This window comes from Argiope bruennichi, chromosome X2 (genome assembly GCF_947563725.1).
Source record: "Argiope bruennichi chromosome X2, qqArgBrue1.1, whole genome shotgun sequence".
Taxonomy (NCBI): Eukaryota; Metazoa; Arthropoda; class Arachnida; order Araneae; family Araneidae; genus Argiope; species Argiope bruennichi.
Genome location: NC_079163.1, coordinates 47480709 through 47503666, shown reverse-complemented (window position 1 = coordinate 47503666; position 22958 = coordinate 47480709). Strand labels below are relative to the sequence as shown.

The following is a 22958-nucleotide window of genomic DNA, read 5'->3' as shown; positions in this document are numbered from 1 at the left end:
TGTTCTTATTAATTTAATAATCGTACGCCAAGAAATCACGCTAAAGGTTAAATGGTTAAGCATAGCTAAATCGAATATTGATAACTTTCACAAGAACGTACATACAATGGGATTTAATATTTATTCCCCTCACCTTAATCGTTTGATTATTCTTCTTGACAAAATTAAAATGATTCGTATTGCATTGAAATCATTTATTAAAAATCTTAGGAAATCTGCAGACGTTGCTTCCACAATTATTGAATGTATCAAGAAAGAAACTGGGGTGAAAGTGGAAATTCCTCCATTAGATATCAGTGCCCGTTCGTCCAAGAACTAATTTTATACTAGTGTTCACATATTTTAATTTTGATTGCCCAAACATACTCCACTGTAGATGTGAGTTTATGGTTTTGTTCATTGTTTAATGCTTTTATATTTTACAACACTTCACTTCATTTGTTCGTTTTAATGCTTATTACTGAACAAAATTTTAAGTATAAGGTTGAAATAAAAGTACTTGATCTAATTGTTTTAGAATTTATTTGAAAACTGACACCATGGTTATTGTGGTAATTCTAATCTAAATACATCTAAAATTGATATCAATGATGGTAATCGCATCTAAAACTGACTTAAATGACGGTAATCGTGTTTAATTGGTTAAATACAATGAAAGACCGATATAATGAGTATTGGTTTTAACAAGAAATCCATTGTATAGAGGATTTGCATTGCACATTCAATGAACTAACAATGAAAATAAAATTCTTTATAATAATTAAAATTTAAATTGGGATTTGCTTTGGGATAACGTAGACTAAATTATTTAGAGTCTTTTTTTTAAATAACTACGTATATAGACGAAAGTTAAAACGAACAATCATTCACCCACACTATCTACTCCCTAAGAAAAATAAGCATGAGTAAAGAGGATGAGTTGGAAGATGCTACTACAGATTTGAGTTCCTCGGTGTTCAATCAGTGCATGACACATTCCATAAATGACGAAGCAGGAGTTGAAACTTTCATAGGTTTTATTTTGACACATATATGGACACGGACATTTCTAAGCTACCACACAAGCACATCACAACACAAAGACAGGAGAGAGAGAGAGAGTGTGTGTGTGTACATGTCGCCGCATCGACGTCTCGAATACATCTGGTTTAGGAGAACAGAATTTTTCCTTTTCTCCACCGGAGGGAATCAAAACTCTAACATCCACCTCCCGGATGAAGACCTTCATAACATTGCATACTATAGTCACAATAAATTCCCAATAATACAAATTATACAATTAGTATAAATAGAAATACAATTCTGATTATTAAATTCCATAATATATATATTATAAACTAAAACAAATAACAATAACATTAATACACTTCATTTCCAGAGGATAAAATAGCTGTATCACGAAAATTTCGTTTTAGGATATTACTATTTGGTAATTTAATATTGACTACTCTAATTTGGTTGTCATTACCGTGGAAAACTTCAGTAATTCTTCCCTACAACCACTTTGTTCCAGGTAAATTATTATTTTTTATCAGAACAAGTGTTCCGAGTTTTACATTATCCTTATTAAATTTCCATTTGTAACGTTGTTGTAAACTGCAAAGATAATCGCGTTTCCATATTTTCCATATACTTTGAGAAAATTTTGTAATTTTTTGCTATTATGATAATCAATTTTCATTTAATTTAATTAACAATGGTTCGGAAATTCCATTAATTGGTCTGCCAATCAAAAAATGACCAGGTGACAAAGTTTCAAAATCGTCGAATTCCGGAGATAGCGGAGTAAGGGGTCTAGAATTTAGGACGCATTCAATTTCAGCCAAAATTGTTAGAAATTCTTCCAGAGTTAGTTTTTGATTTCCTAGTACGCGTTTTAAATGGAATTTAAAGGACTTTACTACGGCTTCCCAAATACCTCCAAAATTCGGCGATTTAGGTGCAATGAACTTCCATTCAATAGATTCTGAAATTAAAAATTCACTTAAACATTGATCAGGAGAGTTGACAAGATTATACAGCCTTTTAAGTTCTTTGTTTGCACCGACAAATGTTTTGGAAATGTCAGTAAGAATTTTTGCACATTTACCTCTCCTTCCAAAGAAACACTTTAAACTTGCAATAAAACAGTCAGATGGGTGATCTGTTACGAAATCAAGGCTTTAGTACATAAGCACACATAAATACCTTTCAAGCACACAAATATACCTTTTCTCTGAATTTTGAATTTTAAGAAGAATGGGCAAGCAAAGTCAATACCAGTAATGTTGAATACATTATTAGGGGTTACGCGATCAGCTGGTAAATCACCCATTAATTGGGATGTTAAAACAGGTTTGTTTTTCAAACAAGTAATGCAATTAAATATCACCTTTTTACAATTATGTTTACCATTGATTGGCCAAAATTTCTGACGTACCTAATATAACAAAGCCTGTGCTCCCAAATGTAAATATTTCTTGTGATAATGCACAAAAATATTGTAAGTTAAAATATGATTCGATAGTAACATAATAGGATATTTTGAATAACCATTTAATTTGGAATTTTATAACCTGCCTCCCACTCTTAGAATATCATTTTTGTCCAAAAATACATTTAAGGTTAACAGTTTACTTTTCTTTGAAACATTCTTACCTCTTTTCAAATCTCTAATTTCCTCCTTAAACTTACCATGTTGAACTATTCGAATTAATTGGTTTTCTGCCTGAATCCTTTCATCAGTCGTAATGGGCCCTGAAGTCCTTGACAGAGGGTACCTACAATTAGCTGAAAATCTAAAAATATGTGAAATAATACAAATAAGTTTTACATGGTCATTTGTGATTTTGAGATGTTTATCGAGATAATCATCACAATTAGTTCCGGTTACAGTCATTACTAGGTTGCTCGCTGGAACATAATCTTTCTTTAATTCGTTTCCTACTTCAACTTCGTTGAATTCGCTGTTCACTGTGTTGTCAAGTAATAGATCTGGGTTAAACAATCAGTCTGGACCATGCCACCAAACATCACCTTGCGCTAACATTCGGATAGACAGTCCTCGGGTTAACTTGTCTGCGGGGTTCGTCTTTCCTCTGCAGTAATTCCACTGCTCTCAATTGGTTTTCTCCTGGATCTCCCATGCGCGATTTCTCACAAACTCTTTCCATCGTAGAGGGTCTCCTTTTATCCAATGAAGGCTGATTTGCGAATCCGACCAGAAGAAGATGTGGTCAGATGTAATCCAGGAAAATGCTCGTTTTAAGTATTCTGCTAATCTGGCAGAAACAAGGGCTCCCATGAGTTCGAGTCTGGGCAGACTCAATTTTTTCAATGGAGCTTGGCGGCATTTCGCCACTATGAAACTAGAGTTCACCTTCCAGTTGGTCACTTTCTTGAAGTAAGCCACACAACCATAAGCCTTTGGGCTTGCATCGGAGAAAATGTGAATTTCAGCCATTGGAGTCTCTGTATCAAGGAAATAAGGAAGAGACAAAGAAATCTGAGGAATAGTTTTTACCTCATCCAGCCATGACAGAAATGTCTCTTGAATGTCCGGTGGTAGTGGTTCATCCCATTTGAGCTCCCGTTCCCAGGTGTTCTGTAGTAACAACTTCATTCTGACAGTAAAAGGGGTTATCATCCCCAATGGATCAAACAGCATCCCACAGATGCTCAGAATCAATCGCTTTGAAAGATTACTATCCTTCGTCTTAGAAATTTGATGAATGTCTATGGTAAATTTATCGTTGATATTGTCCCAAATGAGTCCAAGAATTTTTAATGGCACACCTAATTCTTCGGATGTTTCAAGACGGTCAACATTAGCTTGTTTCCAAGCTTCATTTAGTATTGGGGAGTTCGTAGCCCATCTTCGAAGATTCAAGCTGGCCCGACTTAGAATATAAATCATTTCTTTGTTCAATTTTATAGCCTCGGAAACGCTTGACGTGCCAGCTCCTAGGTCATTTAAGTACAAATAGCTCAACATTTTACACGCTTCTTCATATTCACTTTCGAATTTTTCTAAATGCAGTTTAATAACTGCGGCAAGTAAGAATGGGCTACATTTCACTCCAAAGGTGACACTTTTATATTGGAATGTTTCAATATTGTGAGGGCTGAACCGAGACTGACTATCACTAGACATTTTTATCTTTCTTTAACTGCTTCCATTCTAAACCAGAGTTGTCTTCCCAAAAATTTTTCTCGCATACTCTCCATTATATATCTCCTTCCTTCGCATAAAATTGTGAATCTTTGATAAGGCGGCGAAATCCTTGCATGGCATTAATAAACGACAGCTACGAAATATAGATCTTTGGCTTGAATCTAACAGTATTACTGAATCTTTCGCGAGAATATGTAGTTCGGATGCATTGATGCATTTTGCCTATCAATTGATGCCAAACTACATGTGATGTATGAAGATAATTTACCGAATTTTATTGCGTTTTTAAGTCATTGCGTTTGAATTATTAATTTTATATGCATGTGAAAATACAAACCGACAGGCTATCGACTATTCGACGGATTTGGTTCAAAATTCAATAAATATCTATATTGTAGGTGCTAAACCTATGTACCAAACTTTACTGATCTAGCTCATTGTGTTTTGTAGTTACTTTTACCGGAACAACCAGCAAACATCCTGTGAATGGATAGGTGTCGTCCTCGTCATCTGACCACGGTTCAAAATTAAGAGGTCCATCCCAAAATAGCCCTAGTGCCGCTTTAAAATATGACGTTAATATAACTAAAATAAATCCTGTGAATAGATTTTGTTGAAAATTTGATAAAAATCTACACTGATCTTAATTCCAAATACAAAATTTCAATCGCCTAGTGCATGTGAAAATATAGCGTTTCTAAATTATCAACGTTCACTGTTTGATAGACAGAGAGACATAATTCTAAAAATATGTTTTTCAGACTGGGGTTTGCAACGTGGAGATTCGTCAAAATCTTCAATTCGAATTTTTTGACGGTTGCAATACTTCCTCTATTCTTCATAAATGAGTGCTGCGCTCTGCAAAGTACAGAGTTGCATTATCCAATCGACAATATGTTAGCAAAAACAGTTTATTTTGCATATGAATGTTTGTAAAAAATATGTTCTGCGTAAAAGGAAATAGGTTAAAAAAAAATTAGCTTTATCATTTTTTAAATATATTACTCTGTTATTGTATTGTACCATTTAGTTTGAATTCAGTCCCGATAACCATGTCAAAGTGTCACAGAACGTTGATAATCTGCTTGTTAAGAGTGATGGTCAAAAGATAACTACTTCAGAGCAAGACCGTAAGATTCGGGTCAAAGGAAACGAATTGAACAGACGGATAATACCAGGTATTGGGAGAATAGCTCTCTAATTTTATCCTCAAGAATCCGTCGGAATGCTGCATTTAGTCAATATGCTAAACTATGTTCTATTTCAGTGTAGGTAAGAATGTACATTCTGTGAATAATTAAACAGAATGATAAAAGTAGATACTTATTTTGTTTTGGACGCTGTACATTGTAGTAAAATTATATGAATTGATATTTCTAAACCCATAGAAAACGCATCTTAAGTTTATCTACGAAAAAACAAATCTAAAGTCTCAAGCATAAGAAAAATTGAAGATTGGAAGTGGGAAATATAGTAAATACCAACCGATTGGATTTGTTGTTCTTTAGTCGAAACGTAGTAAATATAGATTTTATACAATGAACTTTCCAGTTCTCTCTGAGGTAGTTGAAAAACGCATTTGTAGAGGTTGCTTGTAATAAAAGAACTGTGAAGTCTTAAATGTACTTTTCTTTTTCCTATAAAATTTGTCATTTTGCACTTACAAATGCCCAATATGCAATTCATTTTTCACCAAAATCATTCATTCCCATTTTCCAATTTATGAACGTAAATTGGAATATTGTGTGCATTTCTTTTTTACATCTTACAGTTTTTTTCGGAAATTTAATAAAAATTTGCCTTCGAAATTTTTGCCTTGGCTCAAGGCATAAACTGATAAAGATAATATTATATTCATTTTTGTAACTTGAACTTGATTTTTCGTTTATTTTAAAATAAAATACTCGGATAAATTGGATTTATTCGGAATATGACTGTTATTAAAAAATATTAAAATAATATTTAAAAACTATTTTTTTCTGCTTTACGAAATGTTCTTCTGTTTTAAAGGATATTTTTACTTAAGATATTGCAGAAGTAATTTAAAATTTTATGGAAAGTAATCAAAAAAAGTGCATTAAACAACTGCAGTAAAATGGAACGTTTAATTACAGGAAATTCAATGTAAAATCTGTATGCTACAGAGGTACATTTTTGAAAAATCAACACCTTTCAAGCCACTCATATGAGTAAAAGCATTGAACTATCGCTTTTCAAATTTATATCATTAATGAATAAGATAATTTGATAGAAAAATTACACGCAATTCTCAAATATTCTGTGGGTTCTTAATTAACTCGGTAAGCCAGTACATTTCTTAAACGGATGGTAACATCGAATTTGATAAGAAAAAACACAAAACAATTAAGGGTTTAAAAATAAGTTTTTCGGAATATAGCATGAGACCATTTGTTTGCTAATAAGATTCGAGTCAAGTTTGTATCAATGAACTCATTTTGTTATTTAAACAATTAAAGGCACGAAGAGAGGACAACTTTATTGAATGGAGTATCATGCAGATCTGTTGTACAAACATTAAAATATGTAAATTATTTAATAATCTTAATATCCATTTCCTCAATTATTTACACAAACTATATGCTTGTAAGGGAATCTTATTACACACGCCCTATTTAAAGTCCATTTTCTATGGTGGCAATTCGTTTTTCATCTCTATAATAATGTCATTTACGATACTGTATTAATGCTAAATGTATGTATTGAAAACTTCAGATAATTTTTGTTACTTAACTGGGGCTGCAACAGTCTTGCGAGATAACTATTTTAGTTACAATAACGTCTTGTTTTGAATCAACACGAGGGCTAATTTAGGAATAACTTCGTAATCTTGAACCGCGGTCGGACGACAAGGATGAAATCTAGGATGGCACACCTCACTTCCTAGCTTTCTGTATCACACTAGACAAAAGACATTTGATTCATGATGTGAGATTTAACTTATACCAGACCCAGTTAACGATTGATGAAACAGGGTTTCAAACCTGGTGTCCAACAATCTGAAGAAGAGACCTTACCAGTAGGTCATCACGACCCCAAAGGTCTTGTGATTTCAGCTTTGAGACCGAAAGTTTGTAAGTTGAAGACACTACTCCATCAAAGATCCGATGTAGATGTGGATACGAATTAAATCCAGCGCTTCAGGTAAAATTCCTAGAAATTTAAAGAGTAGAGTAACGACTCACCTACCTTTATCTGGCTATGATTTAAAATATACTGTGTGACTTTCCAAATTGCCCTCATGTAGTTTTAAAAAAGATTAGAATATTAATGAATCTAATCTGCATATTTAACGAAATTCAAAAATATTTCTGCCACTGACTGTATATTATAAGGAATTCGTTACTTGCATAGATTATATTTAAGTATTAAACACACCAAATTTAATTTGCATGTATTTCTCTGAATTTCAACAACCACATTACCTTACGACACTAGGGCCGCGGTGGTCTGGTCTTCGGGACCGGAGGGTTTCGGATTCGAGACATGATCCCACCGAAGAAGCGTCGTGTAAACGGGTCTGGTGCACGTTAAATCCGTCGGGTCCCAACATCTTCCCGCTGGTATGGTGTGGAAGTTTGTAGAAGGGTTGTCTGCTCAGATGTCGTCCTCGTCATCTGACCGCTATTCAAAATTACGAGATCAGTCCAAAAATAGCCCTAGTGTGACTTTAAAACGGGACGTTAATGATTAAACTGAACAAAATATGCGGATCCTTTGGCAGTTGCACAGGTGGTTCTCTCCTTCCCCTCCCCGTATCCTAATTGCTTTGATTGGTTTTTTATTTTTAATAACTTTATCTTATAATTCAAACGAAGAAATAACTTTTAACTTAATATGTAAATATAAATTTTGTTTTCTCTTCTTAGATGTAATTTCAAGTTTCTTTAATATTACATTTTATGTCTGCGTTTCTTTATTAGAAGGATACAGAAAATTATCAAACTAATACTTATCTTACTAATATTTATTACTTACTCTTATATATTACTTATATATAAGAGTTATTAACTTATAACTCACTAAGTTATAATAAGAGTAAGTACTTACTTGATATCTATTATTATCTCTTACTATTATCTTACTAATATATATTAATTATCTTACTAATACTTTGTCAGTGATGCATATATCGTTAAACATAACTAAATTACTCAAATAAAAATATCGTTTCCTTGATTTAGCTATTATGTAGAAAAAAAAAGTGTTGTTTTATGGGGAAAGGCAACGACTAGCATTAATACTTGACATATATTTATTAATAAACGAGATATAAGTTAATACAGGGACAAAGCATTACTGAACTAGCATAAAAAGATATAAAAAGGTAAAGGAATGTGAGCAGCACGTCTGTCCGTCTGCCCGTCGCACTCTCATCTGCCAATTTAGCTGTGAAATCATCATGTGATCAATGACGCAACATGACACTGTACAGAATATGAGAACTGTGAGCAGCTCCCACATCGGCCACCATTCCGGTGACCTAGCCTGAAGGTAAACAGTACATTGAAATAAATATATTATATGACAAACAGTAAATCGAGAAAAAAAATAATAAGATGCAAAATTGAAATATTTACAAGATAAAACAAAAAAGTCATACCATCCATGAGAGTATAAGTATATAGCATTCGAATAGTGTTGAATAGAAACATCGAATAACTAACTAAAAATAAAAATAATGTTAGTCTTGATCATATAAAAACATAATGATAGAAAATAATTAGAGGCAGGGGAAATCAATCTTCTGTCGTTCAAATACACACACACACACACACACACACACACACACACACACACACACACACACACACACACACACACACACACACACACACACACACACACACACACACACACACACACACACACAGCGGCACAGCCGTTTGTCAAGTTCATTAAATTCGTTTATGTTAAATTATTACGTGATTCTTGTAATATGAGCCATCTCTAAGCATTAATCTCAACCGGGCTTTCCCCTAGGGATTATTTTGAACACTGTTCCGAATACTTTAAAGTTGTCCTTTTCAGTGAGGAATGGTATACGGTTGACAGGGCTCAGATGCCAATGGAAATATATGAAAACTCCACAGAATTCCTAATCCCTATATCTCGGTTACTTCTCTGAAAAAATCATAGTATATATATATATATATATATATATATATATATTCTTGAAAATCTGCATGGGGCTGTGGTTAGGATTTTCAATAAAATGTTTAAAGTTTTTGAAAATCAGAGACTATAAGGACTGATAAAAAAAAAAAATTGAACATTAATTTTTATTTACTTTTAAAAAATTTCATCGTAAGTTGTGATCTCAGACTAATATTGTGCAAATTAATAAAAAAAATCATCAAAAAATAGAGCATATATATTTAACATACGTTAAACAGAATAATTCTTCATTACTATTATATTTGATAAGCCTTCTTTCCTTAAACATGTATAATAATTATATAACATAATTAGTAATATTTCCAATAAATTTTTAGATTGGAAATAAATTATGTTAATTTATTGTTTTTAATTATATAATCATGTGTTTTTGAGTGAATGAGTTCTCTGTTGCTGCCTGGAAATCAAAATTTTCAGAACTAGTGCACCATTATTTCAGAGCATTGAATATGAAAAATCAAGAGTGAATTACAGATTAAAAAAAAGAAAAAAAAAAAAGACATGATTTAAAAGTCATATAAGTTCTGTTTGAAATCTGATATCAAATCACATATTATAAATAAAAAAAATCTTAATAATAGAAAAAATCTATTATGCCCTGCAATGAAATTAAACCATATTACATATCCCAGAGAATAAAATTCATATTGCATTAAAATAAAAGAAGATCTAAGTTTTCATTTAAATTATATATTACCATCAGAAAATACACAGATGCCTGAGATCAATACAAAGAAACATTAGATTTGCTATTATGTAAAAGTGAAGTGTGCATTTTTGTTACTGGGATTGATAAAACAACCTGCAGAAATAAAATTATGAAACTAATTGAATCCAATTTAAATGACACAAGAAATAATTTAGAACAAAGAAAATTCTAATTCTTATAAAACTTTAATAATTACTTCGAAAATTTGGTTGGAATATGTATTAGGGATAAAGAAAAGAAACAAAGTAGTGGTAAAGATTCTGTCCAGAAAATATGCTAGATGATAAAAAAATTTATAATACCCTTGATCTCAAATTTTTAAATGAAACTCGAAAGAAGTCAGAGGAAAACATGATTGGTTTTCTAGGATATTTTCCATCTATCAGAGAGTCAAACTCATTTTTTGAAAGAGCACTTAAAAGAAAGAGAATATATTAAAAATTAACTATACTTCGAGTGAAAGATTCTATCACAAAAAATAAATTTAAAAAAAAAAGTAAAAAAGGCATTTAATTGAAAATTGGCCCTTGTCATAAAATATGAAGATTCGAGACAAAATTGACAAATTTGGAGAGCAAGTACAATTTAAAGCTTATGTAAATTCTGCCTGATCTATGAAATCAAATCATATAACAAATAAAACAAATGTATGATTAACATCAAGAACTCTTTAAAAATAGTAAACCAAAATAACCCTTAATAATAGTATGGGTATCTCATGCATGGGAGTGAAATGAATCAGATTGTTCATGATACAAACAATTATGTGCAAATAATTTTTTAAATTCCAGTAAATAAAGCACTTATGTGTAAATTTAAAGCTACATCCTCCTCAATGTTCAAAAAACGGAAACATTATGTGCTTGACAGCCATTCAGAGTGAAATTACTAATAATTCAGATGAAAATTATATATGTTTCTTAGTGTATGAAGTTTATACTGTGTTAAATTATAGGTGGATCTAAGTTTCAATAAAAACTATACATAAAACATTCACAAGCTACGCAACAAATGAATTAGCTTGATAGAATGACTCATTGAACTTATATAGAAGTATCATATGTAATATTTTTGCATAAAAATGAGCCTGCATAAAAATGAAGCACAAAAATTCGACTTACATCTAATTTTAATATAACTCAAGAAATAATATAGGCAGAAAAAAAATTCAAATGACAAATTAAGAGAGGCAGTAAGAATCAAAATTCACATAAATTTTATTTGATCTTTGATATTAAATCACATGTAACAAATAGAATAAATTTATGATTTTAGCGAAAACATTTTACAAAAGAGTCATGAAAAATTACCAAATTTTCTTAATATGAATATATCAAGTGCTGGAGTGAAATTAATAGGATAGTTCATAATATAAACAATCAAGTGCAAATCATGTTTTCATATTTCCTACACACAAAACAACTTTTTGTAAATATAAATGCTAAAACATAAATTGATTCAAGGATTGGAAAGTGAATATATAGGTTTAAAGGCCATTATACAGGCATAAAAAATAAGAATTCAGATGAACCACGCATATATCTTTCAGAGTATAAATTTAGATTGCATTCAAATGAAAATAAATCTATGTTTCAGTAAGAACTATAACACCTGACAAAAGCTTGGGCTTGATACAAGGTCATATCAGATTTGAAATTACATAGAAATGTGAAGTGCACAAACTATTTTTATTAGGTATTATTAAACAACCTGTAATATATACAAGAAAATTAAACTCAAGTCTAATCTTAATATGACATAAGAACTAAGGAAATAGCAAGAAAATGTTTAGATATTTTGCATCATTACAAACTTTTTATTTCAAAGTTTTATTTTATTCTTTTTATTCAAAGCAAAGTAATGACAAACATTTTGTCTACAAGAGATTTCAGGTGCGGAAAAATCTTGGTCATGTAAAGTCAAAATGTTTATAGATTTATTTATTTTTTTGAATGAGACATATAACTTCATCATTTGAAGTTTTGAGCCCCTCTACTCTAATTCCTTTATCTTCAGCTGAGAAAACTTCCAAGAATTTTAACCACTGGCCAAAGTAATCTCTTAGAAGAATCACATTCACTAAAGACAATATCTTTCGACTAATATCTTCAACTATGTAACAATTTCCCTTTGTACACGGTTGCAACCAAACTCTCAATTATTCATGACAAAATCTGTTTCGACTTAGATTTTAATGATGTTTCTAATGCCTTCTAACAACAATATCATCAAGTTTATCCAAATCCAATACTCCCAACATGGAAATGTAAAAACATTGAAGGAGTGAGAGGAATGACATCATTAGGATCTTCATATATGCAAGAGATCTTGAGTTGATGACTGCTTTGCAATCACATGAGATAATGACGATGTTTTCATAATGTAAACAGGCATTCCTCAAAATTCTAGAAGTTTCAGTTTCATTTGTACCACTCGCTTCCAAAAGCCACTCCACCAAAGGGCATGAGGGGGCGAGAGGGAAGAATTTTCACCTTATTCTTTCGACAGAAGTTCTTTTATCGATAGCATTCTAATCAAAATTTCATTGAAGATTTTCGGCTCATAATCACAAAAGTGTTTGGTTTAAATTTCTTAAAAATCAATAAAAACGGTTATTGATCATGTTTTCACTTTTACAAGTATCATGGTTTTACCATGCAGCTTTTCCGAGAAAGAAATATAAAATAACTCTTTCTGAAAGATTTATGTCTTTCAATGCAGATGTGTGTTCATTTTCAGAGTTATGGTTCATGGTATGTATGCAATCTTATAATGGTATTATTACAAAATCAAAAAATGCTGAATTGCACTTTTCTATCTCAAAAGGAGTATATATATATAATTCTTATATATAATTTATTCTAATATATAATTCATATATATGTATATAATTCTTTATCTGAAAGTTAACAAAAGAATTCTGGACCATGAAAGAGACTAAGATTACGAGTACTTGACAAATGAGATTATGAACACTTAATGAGTCTTGGAACACCGCTCAGGGACACATAAAATGGTATAAGAAAATGAGAACAGACAGTTTTATTTGCAAACTTGTGGATGAAGAAATATATCAGGTACAATAAATCAATTTGTGCTTGAATAAAATACAGAAATACAACAACATTAAAATTATATAGAATTCTTTAATATTTAAAACACATATTCTTCAGAACTTTAAAATGGTTGAAACAACACAAAACACACAATACATATATTTCAAGATATAAACATAAAACAATCAAGATGCTGTGGAAACATTATTAACTTAGAAATTATTGTACTGAAACTTCTTATGAGTACTGTAAAAATATTTAATAAATTTCAAAAAATAATGCAATTTTCAATTTAAAACAATATTTTGAATTTAATACTATGAATGGTAAAAAAAAAAAAAAAAAAAAAAAAAAAAAAAAAAACGCTGTACACTACTTTCCACTTTTGATGTAAATAACAAATAGTAGAGACAGATGATTCAGTATTAACTGGCATTAAATACGTAATTATGGGCCAATCAATTTTCCAGAAGTCTGTTTCTAAGTGAAAGTAAAATACAGTATGCTACAAATTGATGCTACAGTCGATTTGTACAGATCAAGCTGGAAATTCTTTCCAATTACACATATTTTTTATTACATGCATTGGGAATCAATGTTCTGATCGAGTATCATTAGACAAGTGTTGTCCGTTTTCAAATTAAAAAGCACTCTTGATAGCAAGAGGATTTCTGGAATGGATTCATTGAGAGCATCTACCTGAACATTGACATCATGTTAGGTAGCATGAAGCAAAAGAAGATCACTGGATTCCTTTGTTGGATTCGTGGAGAATGGCAGATGTTTTGACGATAATTCCTGCATCGGATGGTTTTTCTGAAGACAGGAGCTGATTGTCCTTCTTTAGATTGGAGAGAAGGAACAAAATCAAAACCATCCTGGTGGAGGGAAAAAGGCGTTAAGGGTTCTGATTTTCCAAATTATCATCTCAGGACGAGAAGAAGCAACACAAATAAAAATATTTCCAGGGCAGGAAAATTACAATAAGGTAACACCATCTGTAGTATCAAAAGAAAAGATAGTAGAGTTAATGTAACTGCTACAATGTATATTTGTGAAATAAGTATTGGGAGGAAGAATTGTTAAATATCAATGCTTTCTCCTTAACTCAATCTACCCCCTCCCCAAGTGTATAAATGCCTTTCAGGTTTTTCAATATTTGCTGCGTAAATCTCCAACAACATCACAAATTATTGTGGTCGATTATAAAATGAAATGAAATAAATGAAAAAAAAATTGAAATAAACTGAAACGGAAAAATAACGGTACAGATTTGTTTGGAAGACATTTCAGGCAACGAAAAATCTAGAATAAAAGTTGTTTTAACTTAAAAATTTTAACTGAATCTGGTAAGGAATCCATCTATAAAAATAAAAAGATTACTTTTGCAAGATATGCTCCATTCAACAAAATTAAAAAGAAGTTTTAAACAAAAATATAGTGTAAAGAAACTATACACTGAATAATAAATCATACAAAAAAAACCTTTAATAACAAAATTATGAAACCCTGTTTCAAAGCATAGAAAATGAAAACTCGAGACAGAATTTCAAAGGGTTAAAAAGGAAGTTTAATTTAAAATTCATCTAAATTACTTCTGATCTTTGGTATCAAATCAAAAGCATCAAATTTCAGATTAAATGAAATAATCTTTAAAGCAAGTAAGAGAAACAAAAATATACAAACCATACTGTTGAGTCTAGGTTTCTGCACATATTTCATCTCAGTAAAGAACAATAAATTATTCTTGATCCCTATAAAGGGAAACAGAAATAATGCATAAGAAGTTTTTACAGTGTTTCCACAGGAAAAGAAATTTTTTATATTTAAAAATAATCATTAAAAAATGAAATTGGAAAAAATATATCAATTGCATTTTTAAAGTTTTCTAAACTAAGATAAAATTTCTATATGTTTCAGAGTCAGATAAGATTTATATTGCAAAACAATATATATATGAATAAGATATTTCCAACAGTAAATAAAGTTCATTTAATAGCATTTAATATGCATGTATTGGCTTCACATTAAAACAGTTTCAAAACAAAAAATCAGAGCATCATAAGCAAGAAGTATTTTCCTAGTGTCTAATGAATTAAATTTCAGAAAAATAAATTATGAAAATGAGAAAAAATTCCAGAGATTATATCATGTGCGCATTATTGAAAATTATAAAAGACTTCCTTTTTTATTTTAGTTAAAAAGTTTAAGTGAATGGAATATTTAGAAGGCACTGCTGGTCGCAAGATGTTATTTTCAGGGTAGGAAAAATAAATAAATGACACAGTAAAAAATAAATAAATAATGGTATAGCATTAAAGGTGAACAACAACATTTTGACACCATCTCTTTTGTCTTCTCTAAGATTTTATACCATAAAAAACTCTTGAAATTAAACAGAATTAATTAAAGAAAGTGAAAACAAAAGCAATCAAAGAATATACCTGAATCAAGAGTATAAAATAAAAAATTTCAAGGCAAATATAACAGGTAAAAACGGAAGTCACATTTAAAAATTATTTATCTTTTTTTCTGATAGTTGGCATATGATCATATTTTGAAATAAAATAAAAGGGCCAAGAATAGAAACCCTTTGAGGAAAATAAAAAAAAAAAAAAAAAGGCCTTTCCAAAAAACCCATTCAAATGTTCATGATATAAATGAAATTAATAACTATTTACAAATCATACTTATTTTATGTAAACATAATTTCATATTTGTCTTGCAAGATATTAAATAAAATCTTTCTTCCTCAGCTTTCAATAAAGAAAGAAAATCACATAATTAATTATTTGATGGAACTATGAAATTGGTCTGAATTTTAGTGCAACAATGTAATAACCTATTGCTGAAAATTAGGCAAAAAATATTTTTACAAAATTGACAAAATCCAGGAAAAATTTGCACAATTATTAAAATGGTGTTGTTAAACAGTTGTTTTTGAACAAAAAAAAGTTTAGAGAAGTATTAAAATCATTATATGTTGTAATACTTTCAAGAAAAACATATCTAAGTCTAATAAGGGGAAAAAATTATTAATTAGTTGAAAGCTTAAAAATAATATGTACAATAAAGATAATTTTGAATTGGATACTAAAACCGGATTAGAATTTTAAAACTTGATATTCTTTTTTAAAATCTTTACTATTTTAGTAATAAAATAGAAAATTCCAAATAACATTTTATAATACAAAAATCATACCAAAAATGCAAAAAACAATTTTGTGTTAAAATTGCAAAATTGAAATAAAATTTCGAGGTGAAGGTAAACATTATTTTTGACAATAGCAAAGTAATTGTGCAAAACACCATACTGACAGATTTACTATTTCAAATGGTGTAGTGGAAATAATGGTAGTGGAAAACATCTCATCAGATACACAATGTTCTATAAAAAATTAAAACCATAAATATGTCATTATTAAACTAAAAAGTTAAAACAATTAATTAGGTTGAAAATGTATTCAAATGTGAACTTAAAATTAACTAGTAAATTAAATTAATAAATAAAAACTTAAAATTAGCCTTTTTCTTTATTTTTATTTCTCTCATTATATACTGAGCCAATAAATTTCATATTGTCTACATATTATAAAAGACCTTTTTATAATTTAAAAATAATATATTTATAATTTTAATAAATATTACCTTCTTAGAAATTATTTAAAATTGTAATAATTACCATTATTGTCTACATTCATGCTAGAAAAATACAATAAATATCTTCTTTAAATGCCAAAATATTATAAATACATGAAATCATATTTGCTATAAAACTACTGCAAGTAAATGTGTGTGTTAGAAGCTATAATTTCCACCGTATTTGAGAAATTTAAAAAAAATTAAAAAATTATTCATTTTTTATTTAATGTTACTGTCCCAAAATCCATTTCATTAACAAAAATATTTAAAATTTATTACAACTTTTATAAATTTAAACTAATATTATATATATACATACATACAAAGAAAGAGAAATTTAATATTTTGGCATCATTTAACTGAAATATGATTATCTCTAAGCCTGGTAAGTGTGAGAATTTCAGAGACACAAAGTCCATCGCTTCCTTTAAAGAAATTATAGCAAGGGGAAACCGAGCTCTAATTGAAATGCTTGGTCAGTTCTTTGCCTCCTGTGTTATTGTTCGTGGTTTGAGGGAAAGGTTTGCTTAATTTGTTGCTGAATTTACACTCATGTATGTTTCAAAGATTTCAGATACATATTTTTTTGTTTGTATTTTATCAGTGCTTTAGAATTAAGACCAAATTTTAAAAATAAAACAAGAGTAAACTGTAATAACATCAAACATTATTATCTGCGAATCTCCTTTGGATATTTTTTTTCTTTCAAAAGTGTATTTTCTTACTTATCAAGGATGAAACTAAAATTTGTATTTTTGTTCGTTTTTAAGAATTATTGGTAATTTATTTTTTAATACCAATAATGATCATGAAAACTTCAATGAATGGGAAATTATTTCAGCAACAAAAATCTTGAAAATGCAAAATTATTAAAGTAAAATGAGGCATGCTTTTATTTGTTTTTTTAAAACTGATCAATAATATTTCTACAAACCTTGTAGATATAGTGCAATATTAAATAAGGTGTTTATAGCTCGAAAAACTGAAAGGAACTCAATGGAAAGGCTGAAAAATTTACTATTAATATTAATCATTTTGGAACATGAAATTTAAAACAACTCTTATTTCAAAATATCAGCAATAATACAGAATGCAATTTGTAAAAAACAATTTCTTTCCGCATTGTGTATTTAATTCTTCAAAAAACTAATTCAGTAAAGATGATCGCAAAGTATATTTTAAAACAATTCCATCATCTTTTGCTTCTTCAATATATATAATCTTTATATTAGCAGTTAATGTACATAATGAAGGAAGAAAAAATACTCTGGGGATATTTTAAAGGGGAAAAAAAATTACTGCTATTGTTTGCCCATATGATCATTTTATTCATTCTCATTAAAAAATTATTACATAATTATAGATTATAATTATCAAATTAGTTTCTGAATCAAAATTAATATTTTAGATTTAATTTCATTATTAATGCATAAACAGCAAGATATTTCCATTTCTTTACAATTTGGATGTTTTTAACAAATAAGGTAATAAATAAAATTATCTGTACTTTTCATGCATATGTAGACATTTCTCGATATGTTTTCACAATTTTTCAATTATTTTCACATAAGTTTCTCCAAAATTGAAACTGGATGCCTCAAATTTTACTTTATTTCTAAATTTTAGACAATAACTGATTTTAATTAAGTTACCATATTTTTCTAAAATGTACTAATTGCGAAGAGTTGAGAAAAGAACAGTAACTATCACAATTTTTAACTTAATATCTAATTAGGGTTTTTTGGTAAAGCAATAAATTTAGAAAAATTGATTTGTAAATTAATAAGGTATCAGAAAATAAAAATGAGCAATAAGACTTCAAAAAATATTTGAATAATCAGTGTCATTAAAAATAAATAATTTTTTAATTGATTAACAAATATTTTAATTAATAATTGATTCAATTTTTTAATTGATTATCAAATATTTTAATTAACATAAAGCCTTATCTGTATAAAAATGCACAGCTAATGATGCAATAATATAAAATGCAATATAATTATTCTATAATATGAAATGCACAGCTTAGATTATTTAAAGATTTTTTTTTTTCCTCATATCATAAATCATAAAATTTTAGCAAATATATATACAGAACTCTTTCAAAAATGTAGAAGAGTCATTGCATATGCATATAAGACAAAATAGTATTTCCTCGAATTTAAATTTGAAAAAATGCAGCGAACCCCGTTATTCATTGCATATGAAATCTGCTCTGCTTTGCCTGTTCCTAATTATGGCTTTGGAACTCAATACCAAACCCTACTCTAGTATAAATTTTCTAGAAATCGTTGATTTTAGTTTCGTGCTGCCCTGTTATCTTCTTGCCCATTGGTACAATACTTATCGTACTTCAGATTTCATCAAAAGATGGCGCCACGATGTCTAAACAAGGGCATCTTAATAAATACATACAAAAATTCCCCAAGAAAATTCCGAGTAATATATTTCACTTCTTTTCCCACAATAAAATTTAATTTAAGAATTTTTAATTTTTTATTTCACAATTTTCCCTCAAATAAACTTCTATAATTTAATAAGATATTTTTATGAGCTTTTCAAACTTCACAATTATTTCTCTCGGATGGCTTCATTTCACTTCAGAAAGAAGGTGCTGATTTAGGAAAAGCTATTGTTCAAGTGCAGTAAAATATTTCGACTGAAATGTAAATATCCAATGTATTAGTTATAATAATTAGTGAACTAACACAAAGTTTAGACATATTAAAAGTGTTTATAGAGTGAAGCGCTTCGAAATTCGTAATATATATTACAAACTCTCAAATCGCTTTTTCAGTTGTATGAAAACATTCATAGACAGTTTTTTCTATAACACACTAAAAATTCATAACTGATTAAACTATTTATTAATACTTCTGAATGATATATATGATTTCTCAAAAAACTAAGTGATAACTTTTTACTTATTATTTATTTTTCTTATTACAGATATGAACCCAATGTTGTAAAGGCGTCCGCTTCTACCGGATATCTGGTGGACTTGGAAAGTGCAGTGCTATAGGTAAGAATAGCGGTTTCATATCTTTCCCAGTATTATTTCGCTTACATAAGTCATTATTTTAGTTTTAAAAAATAATCTGTCCAAAATAAGTTTAAGTATGGCATTTTTTAAAAATGCATCTGCACTTCAAGAATTAATTTTCCTAATTAAATATTAATATGAAAAAGAATTTCATCATTAGAAAAATTATGAATTTTATTAATATAAATTTTTTTAAATATAAAAGATATTACATATAATTTTTTACATATAAAAGACATTTAAAAGAATTTCTTTTAATATAAAAGACATTTAAATATGCATTAAAATAATTTTTGTGGTAAAATGACAAGAAGTTTTTTTAAATAAAAATTTAAAAGATTGAATTTGATGCTGCCCCCCCCAACCATCCAATAAAAATAAACACTTTGAATCTTAAGGCTGAACACAGGGATGCTAAAAATTGAGTTATTTAAATTATTATTCTGAGTTAAAATTGACCCTGTCACCATCTTGCTGCATAAGGGGAAAAAAAAAAAAAAAAAAAAAAAAATCATCTTGAAAGATTCTGTTTTCCCCTTATATTATTACTCATCCAAAGCAAGAAATTGTAGGTTTTAATTTACCATGGTTTAGAGTTAAAAGCATTTATTAATTATGACAGATTATAAAGTAATAATATAAAATATAGCATTAACAATTTTAAGTAATTTGATTATAACATTATCAGTTAAATGAGTAGTTAATTTTCCAGTATATTATTAAAGTAATTAACTATATTTTAATTAATAATGATTTTAGGGAAATCATTATAAACACATATTTTTACATTTTATAACTCACAGAATTTCTAAATTTTACTCCTTTATTTGGCAATTAGAGTAATCACACTTTTTAAATTAATCTACTTGCATATTATTACCCAGTATATTCCTAATCAGAGATTTAACATTACTTATATATGGTAAGGGTCTGAAAGAAATTCCTTTCAAAACTTTTAGGATAAAAACCCTACTTAGGTACCATAAATTTAAAAATTTAACAAATTAAATGACCTAACAAAATTAATTATGGGTGGTTTTAAAGAAGACTACTATTTAAAGATTATCAGTAATTGCACTTTTTTTGCTCTGTCAATTTCTGTTATAATATCCAAGTTTTGATTTGGTTCTGGTTTTCAATATTAATAAGAATATAATATTTGAGTTATCAGGGTGGCCATCATTTCTGCTGTTTGATTTTTTCCAGGTTTTATGACCACTTTCCCTGACTTTTCTTAGATGTATTCAGAATAATATTACTTAATTTTATTTTCTCTGTTTATTGCAAAATATCTTATTAGCTGTATTTGAAAAATTGTCCTACTCTTTTGATTAAAATCAATGTAAAATAAAATGTAAATGCTCAGAAAATAAAATAACACAATTTTCAATTATTGAATTTCCGATAAGCAATTATGTAAACACTTCCCTTTTTTGCAAATATATTAACAAAATACTAGACGATGCATGTCGTTCTAGAGAGATTTTTAACCAACACATGTACATTGACAATGTGTTTAAAAATGAAATGAATTGTTTCAATCTAATGGGGTCTCTTCTATCCATAATGTTTATAAATATGCAAATCAGAACTGTCAATAATTCTATTAATTGAAAAAAATCATTTAAAAACACAAAATGAAAATATTGTATCAAAATAAAAGAAATTATTCAATAATGGCAAAATTGCATTAACTTTTAGTCCACCAACTGTAATAAGAAAATCACTTGCACAATTAGTGAATAGAATATTTAGTAAGAAAAAAAAATTGATCGGAATCAAATTTTTTCTTTATTGTATTAAAAGAAAAATATTTTAGAGGTATGAATTTTAAAAAAAATTTGTAGCATGAATGAGTTTTATAAATTTTTATGGCAATTGATTTCACATTCATCAAAACATGAAAAACATTGTCCTTCACTTAAAAAAATTTTTTGAGAAAATAACAGGAAAATGTGTACCTATAATGTATTAAATTAATTCTTTGTGTTTAATATTATTTTTAAATTATAGAGCATTTTGTTGAATTTATGGTGAATTTACACTCGAAATTAAAATATTTAAATGCAAAAATTAGGAATAACATTCATTCCATGTCGTTCATAACATATATCCATATGAAGAATTTAGTAAACCTGTATTAAAATGTTTAAAAATAAATAAAAACATTAAGAAAATTTGTTTAATAATGTCCAATATTTCATAATTCAATAGAAAAACTCCAATGTGGGAAAAAAATTAGTGGCACATTTATTTAGTTACAGTAAATTGTTTAGGGGATTATAATAATGGGTCAACATTTTATATTCAGTTTAAAATAATTTTGAAGGTTAAAACTCAAAATTCATACTTTTGCTTCCACTACATATGGCATGACTGACATCATGTTTGAAGGAAGAAAAGAGGGGGGGGGTAGACCATATATATATATAAATGATAAAAGAGCCATAAAAACTTAAAATCATAACACTAATGGGAGTTGAGCCTTAGTTAGGCTGCTTTTTCTAATAGAAAGCAAAAACAAAACCATTTTTGCTAATTATGCCAATAACTTGATACCTTCAAAATGGAATATTATAGATTTATATATATGCAATAAATTAGATGTGGTGGTGGTATTTTTTTTCCCTATACCAAATATTAATTTGACTAATTCAACTATACCTAAATTGCTTTGGTAAATTCTAAACATGGCCTCTTTCGCAATTCACTAAATCTAAGTACAATGAATTATTATATCATCAGATTGCCATTGCAATACCATAAATAATGCATGAGAATAGAGTGAAGGAGTAAATTTTTTAGATATAATTTTTTTAGATAGAATATAAAAGAAAGGAAAAGTTTATTTGCATAAAATAACCAATACCATTTAAGTAAGAATCCATTATAAATTAGATGCACAAAATTTGTTCTTCAGAATTAAGGAAATTTCTTAAATACAGCACTGACAATACCACACAGATGAAATTTTGGTCTCTTGGAATTTTAAATGCAAATGTTCTGTTATCTGCAGCATGCACAGAAAAGTGGATGGCCACTGTTTTTCACTATCAGTAAATGATTTTTGTTGGTTACCAACAATGTTTCATTCTACTAATGAAAAATACCAGCAAATTGACAAATTTGAAAAGAATTACTGATATAAAATAATTGCCA

At 28.7% G+C, this 22958-nt stretch overlaps 1 protein-coding gene across 1 annotated transcript; it reads right to left on the bottom strand.

The window, feature by feature from the left end:
* Positions 1-3097: 3097 nt before the first annotated feature.
* On the bottom strand, positions 3098-4132 carry LOC129959736 (uncharacterized). The gene has a single exon (XM_056072627.1). It carries the CDS (start codon positions 4130-4132, stop codon positions 3098-3100), a length of 1035 nt encoding a protein of 344 aa, XP_055928602.1.
* Between the last annotated feature and the right edge of the window lie 18826 nt (positions 4133-22958).